The sequence below is a fragment of the Chelmon rostratus genome, chromosome 1 (genome assembly GCF_017976325.1).
Source record: "Chelmon rostratus isolate fCheRos1 chromosome 1, fCheRos1.pri, whole genome shotgun sequence".
Classification (NCBI taxonomy): domain Eukaryota; kingdom Metazoa; phylum Chordata; class Actinopteri; order Chaetodontiformes; family Chaetodontidae; genus Chelmon; species Chelmon rostratus.
Genome location: NC_055658.1, coordinates 7,404,720 through 7,420,933, shown reverse-complemented (window position 1 = coordinate 7,420,933; position 16,214 = coordinate 7,404,720). Strand labels below are relative to the sequence as shown.

The 16,214-nt window shown below is 42.7% G+C and overlaps 1 protein-coding gene across 1 annotated transcript; it reads left to right on the top strand.

The window, feature by feature from the left end:
• The first annotated feature begins 3,316 nt into the window (after positions 1 to 3,316).
• Positions 3,317 to 15,892, top strand: LOC121609172 (synaptotagmin-5). The gene is made up of 5 exons (XM_041940738.1): positions 3,317 to 3,366; positions 6,570 to 7,573; positions 11,994 to 12,165; positions 12,934 to 13,100; positions 13,215 to 15,892. The coding sequence occupies exons 1-5, from the start codon at positions 3,345 to 3,347 to the stop codon at positions 13,362 to 13,364; spliced, it is 1,515 nt and encodes a 504-aa protein (XP_041796672.1). The 5' UTR covers positions 3,317 to 3,344; the 3' UTR covers positions 13,365 to 15,892.
• The last annotated feature ends 322 nt before the right edge of the window (positions 15,893 to 16,214 follow it).

Here is a 16,214-nt window from a genome sequence, read left to right as displayed (position 1 = left end):
TTTATGTTTGATCCTGAGGTGTGCAACATTTTGCAGACTACCACTCAAGATAGAATTTGCTCTATTGAGACTGAACGTGTTGGATTGTTGGAAGAAGAATGTGGAGGAGAGGAAGGCCTTCAGGAGGTGGTGACATCTCTCTAAAATCTAAGGCAGAATTCTCTCCACATCCAATGAGGCATCTTTGCTCATGGAAAGGGATCCAGAGAGTGACGAGTTTCCTTACAAACAATGTCTGTGACTCCTGGTCCTCCATGTCCATTTTACATTTTAGCTTTTAGCAGGTTCCAGTGAAGCAAGCTAAAATTCAAAGCTCTTTGGTGTTACAAACCGTCCGTATCAAAGCTCTACAAGGTTAAGGTTTTTTAAAAACGTGTTTTGAAGGTCATATTAAAAGTTGGCCACAACTTCCCACAGATATTTACCCACAATACATGATGCCTGGACCCCGACCAGCCTGCGTGGCAGCTTGTCGTCTCCTTCTGCTGTAAGGGAACGATCGAAGGCATCGTTCTGCTGCTCCTCCTCTGGCTCCTCATTCAGGTTCTCTTCATTAAGAATTTGGAAGGTACTGAAATTTAATTATATTCAAGTGTGGGTTTGTGCGTAGGAGCACCAGGGCTGTGATTGCCAAGGAAAAAACGTGAGCCAAGGCAATACTGTCATACATCTTTTCAACTGTGTCTTTGCTGGAAAATGTCATTATTAACTGTAAATGTGTAACACAGTAAACAGAATTAAATACTTCTGCTAGTGGGACTGCTTCTATTGTACAGCCACTGTGCAAAATAGAGAAGTATTTTAAAGAACGTGTGTATAACACGTCTACCCCTGGTCACCACATTGTTCAGAGCAACTATTCAAGTGTGTTGCGTAGGTTTTGCTTTACTGTAACAATCAGCATGAAATAAGTCGGATTCATGGCTGCAAGTAGTCATTGTATAGCACTTCAGTGTAGTCCCAACATGACCACTGATACTGTCATACACATGCACACAACCCGCATGCATGATGGCCATGTGTATCCTGTTATATCAATATTATGGCTATACGGAGCCATTAAATGTTTTTAATGTGACAGCTGCAAAACTGACAGTAATTTCAGAGCAGAGTCCAGAGTACACGGACAAGCGTGTCCTAGCATAAAATATACGTTGAAGAATTTGCCGTGTTATTTGAAGATCAACACACTGACAGACAATACTATGTCGGGTGCGTTCAAATGGAAGCTCGTTCAGATGTGTTCAAATGAGAAGATATTTGTCCCACCCACACACACACACACACAAAAACCAAAACAAAAAGTGACCCCGGGTGTTATAATGCTTTAATCTGGAGCGACATAAGTCTTCCATTAATTCCCCCTTGGCCTGAGGGGAGCCGTATTTATGGCCTAACAAAGCCCATGGTTCATGGACAGTCACTCTATTTGCTAACAGGCATGTAATGTCTCTCCAAGATAAGGGATATAATGTATTTTGCTTTGTTGAATGTTAAAGAGTGTGACAGGGTGCTGAGATAGGTGACAGAATCATTCCTTTTCAACAGTAGTCTATCTTCTTCTTTAAAGCTGCACTGGTTGAAATTTCACCACTTGGGGGCAGCGTAACAAACTGAACACACAACAATGACATGGTGAACATGTTAGCAAGCAGTTAGCGGTGGCAGGCAGTCATAATATCTGGCCATATAATGAATGTAAGTCCAATATTCACTTTTGTTTTAACTCCATCTTTGCTTTCCATCAAGTCCTCAGAAAAATATAATGCTCTTTAGCTGCTAAGACAGATGCGAACGTGCTGCATAGGCCCAAAACATTTCCCTTATACGAAATGAGCTGCAGCTTCAGAAATGACAGCCAAAACAAATACATTACCCACAAATACTCAGCAAATACAGAAAGTCTGAAACTCTGAAAACAAATGCAAGTTTTAGGTGGAATCGAGCTGTGTCACGCTGTTAGTGCTGCCCCGAGACGCCTGGAGAACTTCTGTGTGTTCACTGGATATGCAGCGTTTTTATGTTGCATTTGTTTTCAGAGTTTGTGTACTTCAGACTTTGTATTATTTCTGTATTTGCAGCATGTTTTTTTCATTTGCGGCATGTTTCAAAGTTGTTCTATATAAATATCTATGGATATATCTGTGTGTTTTTCTGTGTGTGTGCAACTAAACACAGTCAGAGATGTGTGGGTTCTCACCTTTCAGCCACAGAAACACAGGAAGTGAAGCTATCTGTCTTGATGTTGGCTTGATGTGAGTTCCTGTTTGCATTCCTGCCCAGATTTTCAAGTTACCAATAAATATAAGAAGAAAAATACATGAAAACACCAATTTGATTATTTCCTTTCCAAACTTGACTCTGCTGAAGTATTAATTGGAAGTGTACACTTACCTGCTCTACAGCTCAGACCCGTTTCTACTTTGGCTTTAAAAATGAGGCCAATGTCAGTCTGACACATCAGAACCTTAAAACAAACAAACAAACAAACAACAAAAACAAACCGACTGTGATATTCTTCTTCACAGTCAAAAATGTGTCATTGCATGAAGCTTCAAGGGTTGAATTTCAAGTTCACCTTCTGCCCTCTGCTGGTCATAAACTGCTCGAGGCTCTGCTGCTTCCTCCCATTAGCTTTGCTGTCTCCACTTCAAACTACAGGACCATAATCATAATTAACTTCAATTAGAGCGCCTCACCAAGATAAGAGCGCACTCGCACGCAATAATGACTAACTTCAGGCAGAAGGCAGAAAGATGGAAACACTCGTCTGGACAAAGTCTTCCTCATCAGTCCACTCTTCTTTTCGCTGCTGCAAATTAGGACTATATAAATGTGGAGTTCCATCCAGACATGAAAATTAAGTTTAGAAACATTTATATTTGGTGTGCAACACTTTTTCCCCAATTTCTTAACTCAACCTGCCAACAAAACCAGACTGTCCCTTCAGAAAAAGAAAGAATACACTATCCCCTTGTCCCATAATTTTCGTACAGTCCCTTACTTTCGTCTTGCCTGAATTTATCAATTTCATATAAGTTTGCTATAGAACTGATCACATGAAAAGTCTAACTTTGAAGAAGTCTCTGACTGCTAATGTGCCTCAATGAACATGCAGTTTTGTTTTATTTTGTATCCATATACATTTGGTGGCTTTATTAGACCTAACAGGCCTAATAACGTAATGAAATGACAGGGCAGGGCAGCGCTGGCAGGCTGAGCCAAGGCTCAGTCACTGGGTGAAGCCATTGGCTGCGAGGCTCCAGGTCCCTGCGCGCTGGCGGCGGAGCGCGCTCATTACCGGCGCTCGCACTGACTCGACGCACATCACACTGAATGGGAACATGTCGCAGGACACTCTGGGAGGTAGGAAGCCTTAAGTCTTTTTCAGCTTGCGCGTTTCTGACTTGAACTGCTGTCGTTAAGTCTGCAGTCTCTGTCTGTGCGCCGGGTTTGTGGCTTCATTATGCACGAGGCTGGAAGGTGTCCATAATTCTGTTTGCTTTGGGTAACTTTGTGTGAATGAGGACCAAACACTTTATACACACATGACATAGAGTATTCCAGCCCACAGGTTAGAATAAGCTTGAAGCACTTTCAGCCAATGGATTACTGCAGTATTATATTACTATAATACTAATACATAGTATATAATTGGTATATCTACCATTGCTATTGCGTTACTGTTACTATATGCATGATGAAGTGGAGACACATGCATCAGGACTAAGATTTCAAGATTGCATTAAAAGCTGAGGTCTGATCATCACCTCATTTGGTCTATAATCATGTCCACTTGCTGACCAGTCTGAGTCATATTTTAGAGCGATTCCATCAGCCTTCATGCTCTAACATCGCTGCTGCCTGATGCAGCCTATCTGGACTTTCATCTGCTAATGGAGGCTGCCTGAGGAGCTCCTGGACAGGCTCTGTCACAGGGCTGGGATGGATCTGCACCGACAGTTAGCACTCACTTGCTTTGAGAGTGATCATATCTTTATCAGTGTGCTTTTACTGTCTGATAAGCCTCAGGTGATGAGAGAATTGATGTATGGGACTTATTGGGTCACATCGCTGATCATCAGAAGAGATTTGTGTGCACCTAAGCTCAATAAATCCTCCTATATTATATGAGAAAAAAATCACAGGAGTCCTCCCCAATAAGTGATGGGTTTATACAAGTTTATGGTCTTCTCTACAGCTTTTAGCAGTAAATGACTGTCATTCTCATTGCTGGTTGTTTACCTGGCAATGCTCAGCCATCCAGCCTTGTTTTCACCACTATGTACCCATGTGTCTGATGCATGAGTCATCCCACTACACCGTCATTATCTGACGTTAAACGTGGGCCAGGGTTCAGCTTTAATGGCTTCGCTCTCAGTAACTCTGGCAGCTGCGTCACAATTTTATACCCATAGAGCTTTATTTGGAAATTCCATTTAAGACTTAATGTTTTTTAAAGGTGTTAGTTACAGTATGCAAAGCCTTGATTTCAGGGAAATAAACTAGATAAAATAATGCAAAGGCATGAGGGATTTCTCTCTTCATGTGATGGTGCAGCCATAAACTTATCTGCAATTTGAATATTCTAATATATAATTGTGATATACAGTTGTTCCTGTGACACTCATATGCAGAATAACTGTGCAGAGTAATGCTGTCAGTGTGCAGGAAAACGTGTCACCTAACTTGTAATGGGTTTTGTTTTGTCAGTACTGATCATTATAGTTTAAAGGCACATTGTGTCATTTCTGACGCCAAGGATCTCTCAATCAAAACAGTAACAAAAGACGAGGGTGTGACGACATCGTGAAGGAGCGTGGGATCATGGGAGTTGTTGTCTTCATTGTTAAACAACCACCATTGCAGCTGAAAATGAATAATCATGCTCAAGCAGGCAGCGAGCCAACTAGTTCCTTCCTCACTCTCTGATGTATTATCTGGTGTTTCCTGTGTTTCCCTGGAAGTTATAGCAACTAGATGAGGTAAAGGTGATATGACGCTATTGACAGGTGACCAAATAAAACACACCATCATCTTAAATAAAATTACATATTTAAATAAAATAAATAAATAAATATAAAACATAGGTTGAGTCATTTTTAGATGTGTTAATGCAGATATTTTAATGGTGCATGTTATGTTATGTCTTTTGACTGTTTTAAATCATAATGCTGTCCATTAATGTGTAATCAGCAGGATGCTAGAATGATGAATACACACACACGCACACACACTCAGGATTTTGTAGTGTCAGATTTGAGGGTTGCAAGACAAGATTGTGCCACTCCACTCTGTGCTCACTCTGTGCTCACTCTGTGCTCAGGGGCATGGGGGAGACAGGCACATGAAGAGGATTTCTGTACATGTTATCTTTACTCTTAACTCTGTATACTTAAGAAATCACATCTATGATTATTTAGTGAAATTTCTGTTTACTTAGTGAGTCATATGTCTGTTTAGTTAGTACTATTTCTGTTTTGCTTGGCCTATGTTCTGTTATATAAATCTTTTTAAAAAATGTCCTAAGAGTTGGCTAGACACCAATAAAAACACTAGAATAGAGATAACTTGCTAAACTTAGTACAAAGCAGTAATCTGGAAAGTTCCTAAGATCCCAATAGATACTGAGGCCAGAGGGATCTCAGTGGAAAATCCCTAAAGGCTACAGTGGAAAATTACCAGTAGAAACTAGGTAAGAGATTATTAATTATGCATTAAAGGGGAAGACCCCCCCCCCCCCTATGTAAACACCAATAAAATCAGTGTAAAGATGTAACTTGATAAAAAGGATGTGGCCAAACTGTATGGCCAAGCCCTCTGACAAGTGTATAAAAGGTGATGCGCAGAACAGAATTTGGGTATTTTTGGCAGGACTTGCCTGGGCTTTTTGATCTGTGAAGAGAATAAAGCTCCCTGGACTCAACTCTTCTGGACTCCGACTCTTTTTTCCAGACTCTGTGCATTTTTTGAAGAAAAGCTGATCTCTCCTAAGACTTAGAATTTTTAAGATTATAAGTGATAGTTAAGAATTAGGCAAAGAATTATAATTTGACCCTGATCCAGTCAGTATCTGGTCCTTGGCGAGGCAGTAGGAGATCCCCTTCAATTTGATTGGCAGGAAAACTGACACCAACGCATTATGTGTGCACTGCCCCTGCTTTGGATCATAGCAGTAACTGTGACAATACCATTTATACTATTATGATTATAGCCCTGAGACATTTCCTCTTTAACCTCATCAGAGATGCAGAGTGCAGACACAACAAGATAATGTTTCATTCAGATCTCCGCAGATCTTTCGTAATGAATTTGGCTCTATTGATAGCCTCGCTTTCATTTTTTTTCTTACTGACAGGTCACTCAGCAGCACGCAACTAATTTGATTTGATTGTTTGTGACAATTCTGTCTTCAGCTCTTGTTTCTCTCCTTTCCCTGTTTTCTCTCTATTTCTGTCTCCCAATTGCTTTCTTTTTCACAGATTCACTCAAACTCACTTTCTCATGCTCCTCATTAATCCCACTAACTCAATATTAAACCATGGCTGCTTTGTTTTCTGTCTGTTTAGTTCACCTGCAGATCCTGCTGGCGGTGGGTCTGGCTGTGCTCTGCTACTGTCTGGTTCTCGGCTGCATCCTTTGCTGTCGCAGAAGGAAGAGCGCTTCATCGGAGGACAAGGAGGCAGTTTTCTCGTCTGCGCATCCTGCCAAGAGGGTGACTGTGACATTGACTCCCTCTCCATGTACCCAGCCTGTCAAGCAGCAGTATGAGGAGCTGGATGGGGACGTGCTGGAATTCCCTTCCTCTAAAAGCAGCTCCTCTCCCTCTGAGGATGACCTCACTGCTCTGCCCTTTGACCCCAGCCCTACCAGATCAGCTGAGCTGGTGCAGTCTCCTGGGACTTCTTTTCCGATGCGGCGGCTCAGCACCCCGGCTGTTGCCTGCTCGCCCAATAAACGTACAAGCCATGGCAGAGCCTCTCTGCCTTCCCTCACTAAGCTGAGCCTGGTGTCCAAGTCCCGTCGTGCAATGGGCCGCCGCAGCACCGTGAGCGGAGAAAGTTTTCTTTACAGTGAGAGCAGTCAACTGACTGCTGGTGCTGCTGGAGCTCCCGCCCAGCAGGGGGAGCCCTGCCTACCACAGTATGGGTCCAACTCTCTCTCTATCCCTACCAAGCCGGCTCCTCTTTTGCACTTCTCCTTGCTCTTCTCCTCAGCTTGTGGCACCCTGGTGGTCAACATCCTGGGGCTCTCTGGTGCCAGCCGAAGGCGCAGCGGGCTGTTTGTCCGGGCCAGCCTTCCTCCCCTCTGCCCCTCCCCTCAGCAGATAGCCTCTCGGCGCCGCAGCCTCAGCCCAGACCTCCACAGCCAGAGCTTCGTGCTGCAGGTGGGCTCTGTGGAAGAGCTGCGCACCTGCACTTTGAGACTTGCTGTCTACAGCAGGGACTTCTCAGGCCTAAGAGAGGCTGCGCTGGGGGTGGTGGATCTGCCCTGTGAGGAGATGGATTGGGAGCCTGACACCACAACCACCTACACCAGGCAGCTTAGCCCAACTAAAAGCAAGCTGAAAAAGGTATATGGTGACTGGATGGTTTAATTCACTTGAAGTATGTATCACAACTTTAAGCTTTACTATAAGAGAACACACAAAAGTGCCAGTGCTGTAGTCAGAACACTGCAGATTAGATCTCTTCTGACTCAAACCCAAGCAGGACCTGGTTCTCAGCAACTGGAGCTGAGCCCTGATCCCGTTTGCAGAGTCTAGTAAAAGTGATGCTGAACATGTTAAAGTGTTGCAAACAAAATAAAAAGGAATAGTTATGCATTTCAAAAAATGCCTTCTCACTAAGAATTAGATGAGAAAATCAGCGTCACTCTCACTTTGACAAATATGAAGCTGCTGTCAGCCGCTGGTTAGCTTAGCTTAACACAAAGACTGGACACAGGAGGAAGCCGCTATCCTGGCTCTGTCCTCAGCTAGCAACATCTGCACCTCTAAAGCTCATCAACGAACACGTTATATCCCTTTTAATCTCTACAAACAATGACAGTTTGTGGTTTTACATGGAGTTACATGCTGGAACAGCTTCCTGGCTGTGCACAGTGTGTGTGTGTGTGTGTGTGTGGATGTGTGTGTGTGTGTTTGTGTGTTTCTGAGTGGTGGGGATTAACTGTATGCACTTTTGAACCGCTCCGCCTGATCGCAATGAATGTATGATGTTCAAAAATCTTTTGAGCAAAGTCTGCATTTCCAGCTGCTTGAACAGAGAGGGAAACGACACACGCAGGCCTACAGTATAAATAGCAGATATCATGTTTTATCCATGGAGGAATGTAACGTCTAATCAGTTCTCCCATTAGCCAGTTTTCCACTGTTGTTAGTCATGGTGACATTGTTGTTAGCGACTGCAGAGCAAACAAGTAGAGAGAGCAAACTGGCAGCGCGCCCACGCCGTGCCCTCTGCGGCTCTGTTGAAGCGCTGCCAGAGGTCGTTAATAACAGGCTTGTGACGGGAGGGGTCCTGATGTTTCAGTGGACATTACTCAGCCAGGCACTTCTGTAGTGTGCTTGGTGGTGGGTATCATTTCTCCCATTTTACAGTTATGTGAAAATCAGAGTCAGGTGTACTCCCCTTCTCTCTCCTTTCATGTACATGTATGGCGCATCCTCCACTACGCACACACGCACACACGCACACGCCATCAACCGTCCTCTCTGCCAGTGACATCAGCTGCCGGGTGTGATGGAGGCGGCTTTGAAAGAGCTGCTCAGCAGTCTGGATAATTCTGTACAGACTGGGTGTGTATACAGAGGCTGTGCAGTAGTGACGCCATCTTTTAATGTCGGCACTTCCTGGATTTATAGTAAAACACCAGGTTTTCTAATCAGTGTAATGGGACCAGCCAGAGTATTGATGATTATTCATCTGCATGACATTGCTTGTTTTGACATTTCATGGGAGTAGGGGGCATGACGCGGCAGGACTGTGCATTTCAGCACAAGAGGAGGCTCCATTGTTAGGATGAAAAGCATTAAGTTGTTAGCTTTCTGAACATGCAGGCTCTTTATTTTACAATCATTCTGTTGCCATTAACCTCAGAAAGCTGAGGCAGCCAATAAGCATACAAATACGACTAAAATTAGGACTGCATATTGGGGTGAAACATCTTTAATCCTTAGACAGAACTAGGAATAAGTGATATTTTGTCCTCAACTCACATTTTATGATCTGTTGCTGCATCAAGCTTCAAAAACAGAGCATCACAGGGATCCCACTAGTCTTTTTTGCGGTCCCTGAGCTATAATTGAGGTAATGTTCTGGGTCTCTTTGGCCTGCTAGACGTTCACCTTTTATCCCGGGTTGCTCATTTACTTCAGTTTCACACAATTTTGTGCCGGGCTTTAGCTTCAAATTGACTTATTTGAGTTTGTGGGCTGAAAGCAGATGCCAATGGTTTCTAAAAAACAGCACCTGATATAATACTGGATTATAAATCTCTAACCTGTTAGCAAAGAGTTACCTACTGACCTTATCCTGCAGACAAGAGAGAAACGCAATCATTCCATTGATTCCTATTTTAGCTCTGGAAGAGTATTATTGTCTTTAGCTTGCTGGATGTTTAATTTTCTTCACCAGTCTCTAGTGTATTCGGGGAAATGATGTCCATATGCAACAAACACGAAAACATAGTGACAAGTGGATTACAGTTTCTGTTAACAAAGTGAGGAAATGTTCTTTACCATATCTAATACCCAACATATCAGTAAAACATTCACTGACAATGTATGTCATTTGTTTCCTGACAAAATATCCCATCTTGTAACACAATATTTGCAGCATTATTCAACTTTTTTATGGTTGGGAAAGACACTGACAGCACTTGGTTAACATTGGTTAAATGTCATGGTCTGGCTTAATTCAAAGAAAGTGACTTCAGACCTTAACCAAAGCGCTTTTCTTACCTACAGCTAACCATATACGGAAGTCTGAATGAGACTCCTGGTCTGTGGTGTCAAGGTCCGGAGTTTCCATCCGCATTCATGCATTTGTTGCTGGAACAATGTTGAAAGTACAAACACATTTAATGTGAAGCAGACTTCTTACCAAGTTACATGATGGCAGAGGATTTCTTCCTTTCTTGATGTTCAGCAGTAAAGCACTCCATGCTGCCACTAGTGACCAGATGTTGCATTGCAAAAATACAGATTACGATATCTCCTTTAAATTTTCAGCCATCACGTAACCCTCTATTTTATTGTATTATACAAAGATAGCAAAGTGGCGTACAGAGCGCACTGCTGTACTGAGCAGCTCCTGTGAGTGTGAAGTGGTTGCTGATAGTCTGAGTTTTCAGTCAACCATTCCTCCATCAATAACAGCAGGATCACAGGGAGAGGCTTCCGTGCTTTGGAGATCACTGAATGACTCAAATAATCAGCCTGTTTGGATCTGTTATGTAACCAGAGATAACTAGAGTGAACACAGTTACCAAATGATAACCGACTTCTGCAATCTCACTGCTAAAATAAGAGCAAAAAACGTACATGAAAGCATGTTCTATCTGATTAGAATGTAAGATTTAACACGCAAGTAGTTCCTGCAGGTATGTTTTTTAGCACAGAGATGCATTTTGAGAAGGCAGCTTTTCAGAACAACCTTAAGAAGAATTACCTCGTCTCTGACGTTACAGTTTTAGAGAAAATAGAGCCACAGGGAGGGATGCAGCTTCATGAAGGAGGGAGTGGGAGTGATTTAGGAGAAAAAAAGGCTGATAAAACATCTCTTCTCTTTGCATTAAATGCACCATCACCTTAATGATAATGAGACACATAAAAACTAAAGTGCTTGGCATCAAATACTGTATGTTCATCCTAAGCTGAGTCCTTTGCTGTATCATAAATCAGGAGCTGTTTCTCTCCAATAGTTCTGTATGCTGTATGTGAAGGGGTGACTGATGGCTACTGAGCTGAGCTTGGTAGACCAAAGCTAATGTGGAAAATTGTCAAGTTTTACTATTAGGAAGCTGCTTCTAAACAGCCAACGATCTGACCGGCATCAGCTGGAAACTCCAGTTTGATGAAAGGCTGAAAAAGCTCCCTGAAAACAAATCTCTTGCTATAGCTTTGAGCTTTGTTTAACAAATAACATCTCTCCTTTTAAAAGGCAGTGTAAGTGTGAGCGATGGTCTCTGAGGCGAGGCGCTAGTGACAGACAGAGGCAGTGAACCGAAACCCAGTTGTTGGATGAAATCGCTTTCACACTCTGCTGCCCGGCCTCAGCAAGCCGCCGGCGGGCTACAATTCAGCCACTTGACAGACTGTGACTCAGCAGACCCCAAACAATGCAAACTAATGAGATCTGACGTAGAATTAGATGGGAATTGCACATTACACATCAGATGTTACTTTTATCCAAAGCGCCTCAGTGCATGAACATCTGTATTATTTTTGGACGAATGGTCAAATTGGCAACAAAATGCTCATCCCTGACAGTCCATATAAATGTGACCAATACTTACTGATTAGCTTTAAGTGATTTTAAATTGTGATTCAGATTTAGCCCAGCTGAGCTCCTCAGGCAGGTCAATCCAATATGCCTCATGAATAAAAACCCATCATTCCTGAAGAAAACCTGATTGAGATTGAAACTCTTGAAGTTCCGGCGTGTAGGATTCGGCAGTGAGGCTGCAGATTGTAGCGACCCCACGCTATAGATCCTCCTAAATCCTACACACCAGACCTTCAACTGTTCCATTACTTTGACAGGCAGCGATTCAGAGCGAATGCATTAGTTGACTCAGTCAAAACCAGAACTATAGAAACATATTCATGAGTGTGGGTTTGAAGTGCTTTACAGCCTGGATCTGCTCCAGTCTCTTGGTTTCACTCCCAAAGGATGAAGGGAACATCTGCTGAGTGAAAGAAGACGTCTTTCTCCCTCTTGCTCAAGCTCTCCCATTTTGTGTTCCTCTCTTGGTTTTGCCCTCCTCAGAGCGTGAGTTCTCAGGAAACGCTCGGTCGCAGGAAGAGCTCGGTGTGTGCGCCACGGGCACTGGGCCAGCTGTTCGTCCTGCTGCAGTACCAGACGCTGGCCCAGCGCATCAAGGTGATGGTCAGAAAGGCTGAGAATCTGGCCAAGCTCACACGGATCCCAGGAGCTCCAGGTAGAGACCAAAACGATTACACACAGTAATTCAAAATCTCTATCACAATTTTCTTTAAAAAAACAGCAATAAGTGATCTTTTGGGACACTTTGAAGCAACAGAAACAAACTAAAACACAATACTACTTATTCAGTAAACTGTTTATTCAGGTTTTGGCTTTTCAAACATTTGCAAACAGATTTAAACCCCCAAACCTCATGAACTGTAAGTTGCAACGTACATGAACGCACTGGCTAACATGCAAAGTGCTCATGAGGTTTACAGCGTCTGTCTGTGTTCTGCTGTGTTGCCTCAGCCTCAGTCAGACAGACCGGATCCCTGATTGGCTTGCAGTGTAATCAGATTAGGAGCCGATCAGCCCGGTGTCATTTCCCCTCCTGTCTGCATCGTATCTCAGCGCGTCTGATTTAAAGCTCTGCTTTGATGATGCCGGTCAGGAGAGGAAGCAGCAGATTCTGTAAACAACTCTGATGTTTTGCCTCTCCACACTTGAACTGCACGGTCAGTTAGGCGGTGAGCTTCAAGAGCAAATATTTCCTGAAATCAGTGGGAACACGTCCGCTGGAGATGCATGATTCCTGTCTGGCAATGACGCATTGCTTTTTCATTTTAGTGAATCCAATTAGCATGCTGGAATGGATTTACAGGGGCAATCATATTGTGCAAGTGATGAAGGAGATTTGGGGACTGTGACAGTAGAGATGTGTTCAGACATAGATAAGCAGAATAATGACTGTGGACTTTCTGTGGGGGATTTTTTCCCACAGACCACTACGTTGTTATCAATCTGCGTCAGGATGGGAAAGTAATTGGCACGAAGGAGACCAAAGGGGCCAGCGGTCCAAACCCCATCTGGAACGCTCCATTCCTGTTTGACCTGCCCTCTGGTGACATCACTCAGCTACCGTTGGTCCTTGAGTTTATCGTTATGCAGGTTGGAAGTTCTGTGTTATTTGGCAAACATCACACATTCAACAGTGACATGCAGTTTTATCTTACTATGCTTAACATCTTCATACAAAATTTGGTTATCTCTATGTATCTACAGGGCCGTCTCTACACCAAGAGCAGTATTCTGGGTCGCGTGTTGATTGGCAGCAATGCTTCGGAGGCGGGACAGGGACACTGGAAGGAAATGTGCAGCCGGGGGCAAACGGAGACGGCTCGCTGGCACGCCATTCAGTCAGATGTGCTGTAGGACAGATGGACTGCGCTGCTGTCCCTCCGCCGCCCAGAGAGGTGGAGTTAGGTGGGGATAACAACAAGTGGAATAACAAGTGTTTATTTTTAGATCTGTTGTGGATTTTTGGTAACTATGGCAACCTTGATAGTTTCCCATGTCATTTATCAACACATGACGTTTATGAATTAACAAGCGCTGATGCTGGTTTAAGGAAAGACGTCCATCCGTCAAAGATAAATACGGGCCGTGAGTATCTACAGATCTTAAGAGGGAGAAGCACTGCTCACAGTGTGGAGGCGGGATGTGCCGCAGCTTTCTCCATGTCAACAGTATTCTGCATCCCAGCATTGCCTTCGTCATTATCCACTGTGACTTCTAAAAACTGTAGTCTGGTTGTAGGCAACTAGTGCTGACATAGTGGTACCGTGTGTATTGTGCCCAGAGGTTAATGTTGACTAGGACTTGATGGATATCCATAAATGTGCAAAGTTACTGTGCATATATGTTGCCACTCTGCTCGTGGTTTGCTGTGGTGTGTTATACTGTGCCAGTATTTGTCCACATACTGTAAACACCTCTCCTTACTAATACTGTGTGTATGAGGCCATTACAGTGGCCTCCCTTTGTGTGGCATGCCTGCTGAATTATTGTTTTATTTTGTTCAGTTCCCAAGATGGAATGTTTCTTTTGGTCTCTTTTCATCCACTGAAAGCTACAAACTTATGGGAGCTCGATGATGCCACAGCTTGTGTTCGTAACGACTACTTTCCATGGCATTCAAATGGAAGTTTAGACTAATTGACTGATCTAAAAGTAAGAAGACACTTTGAAAGCAGTCGAAATTGAGCACAATTGAATCTACAAGATTAAACATTGTTAAATGCTGTGTATATTAAAAGAGCCACTTTAAACGGTTATTAACATTGTGCAATAACCAAATTGCATTTTAAATGCAGGTGAAAAAATGTTGCACTTTGCGCCATGTGTCAGGGTTTCCATTTTGTGGAAAACATCCCTCCATGCATCTGTGCACTGTCAATGAACGACCACTGAAAGTGTTCGTTTTTGCCACTTATGGGCTCAGGTTGTTATTCTAAGTGTCTGACGACATTATGGAAAAGATCCCTGCAGAGAATGACCTTTTTGTTAAAGAGTAAGATAATTTTTCTTTAATCAGGTACAGAAGCTATATCGCTCTGGTCAAAAGCCACCAGACTCCATTTACAGAAACATTTTAACATCACAAAACACACCTTGTTCAAACTTGACAGAACCAAAATTAAACTCAATAAAACCTTCTTGGTTCATCTTTCGACTCTTCCAACAATCACCACCATCTCTGCTTTGGTCAAAATAAATCCCTTATTCATCCAAGAGAGGGAGGACACCAGAGAAGCAGCGGGCCAAACGGCGTGAAGAGCCAGAACATTTTCACATCTAACTTGTGAATAATTTTCTCTGAGAGATTATGACTCGAGAGATTTAAATATGTCAGACTTGAACAGATTATCGCTTGAAAAACAGTTATTAGTGGATATGGAAACCCTGCCGTGCATTATGAACACATTATCCTGTCATTTCAAGGTGTGCATTAATAAAATAATAGTTTTAACCGACAAGTACTTCTGGTTCTAGTTGACAGGTCAGCTACTTATGCACGTCCCTAATGCTTACATGGTTTTAATGAATGATGTTCAGTTGCCTGCCTTTGGCCTGCTAATGTGCAGTGAATACATAATAAAAGACTTATATAAGAGCAAGAGCTTTATTCAACAATGATCCACTGTGCTGCTGTGCAAAAGCATTACTGACTCGCACTCCTCTACCAAACACTGAACTAAACACTACACACCATGGCTCCCTTGCTATGGGAATTTATTATTGAACACAATCTGCAGCAGTCATCTCAATACAAGCCAGGCTCCAGTGAAGAATAGCATTAAACCTGATTGCATGATGACAGCCAGACTGTCCTGAGTTTTTTCTGCAGTCAGTGTAACGCTTTTAAATAGAAACTGCAATAGATGTGCAGATCTCTCTATCTGTCTGTTTTAGACACACTGGCATGGAGTAAATATAAGGGGATCAAAAACCAACTCATGAATTAAATCATCATCCATCATTCAGTCAATCAATGCCAAATTTATCATATGTCTTCTTTGGTTGGATAATTAAGTTAGACAACAAAAACAACTGTCAGTCAGTGGGAACAGGAATATTACTTTTTGTCCTCTTTTTGTACGTGAGTCAAACATTGTCAGCATAAAAAACAAAGAGTTTGAAGGCTGACACCACAGAGTCCAGACTAAAGCAGAATATCATCTGGCACCTGCTCTAACAAAGTGAAGGCGGTGTGAACAGATCAATTCTTAGCATTATTTAAGTGTCATCATGGCAGAAAATATAATGTGTATTTAACACTAAGGTAACATGTTTTTGGTTTCTAGAAATGAACTGTGTTTGTATTAATTGTATATTGACCATGTAGATGCCTGCTGGTGGCATGTATTGTCAACTGTATATGAATGTCTTTGCTTTTAAAAGGGAACAGTTTCAAAGAACTAAGAATAAATTAATATATTACATAATGGAGTTTTGCAGATGTGGATTTTTATTGAGTGCAGGAGGTGTCCAGAAACGCACACATATCTTTGTTTATCTTCATTCTCAGGGTCCCCTGGAGACACGTCTTGTCCTATGTGCCACTGTGCATGCAGTGTGTTTCTGTAGCCTACTTGGTTGTGTTGTGAGTCTATGCAGAGTGTCAAATTGATGAAGGTGTTTTCTTAATTTGCTTGTGTCTTCTAAAGCTGCAGAGCTTCGAGATCATTCGGGTGGCTAGAAGCTGCAACCGTGGTGTTACAA

Coding starts and splice junctions, on each gene's coding strand:
- LOC121609172 (XM_041940738.1), top strand. CDS start 3,345: ATGTCGCAGGACACTCTGGGAG. Junction 12,166..12,933: donor ACGGATCCCAGGAGCTCCAG/GTAGAGACCAAA, acceptor TTTTTCCCACAG/ACCACTACGTTGTTATCAAT. Junction 13,101..13,214: donor TTGAGTTTATCGTTATGCAG/GTTGGAAGTTCT, acceptor ATGTATCTACAG/GGCCGTCTCTACACCAAGAG.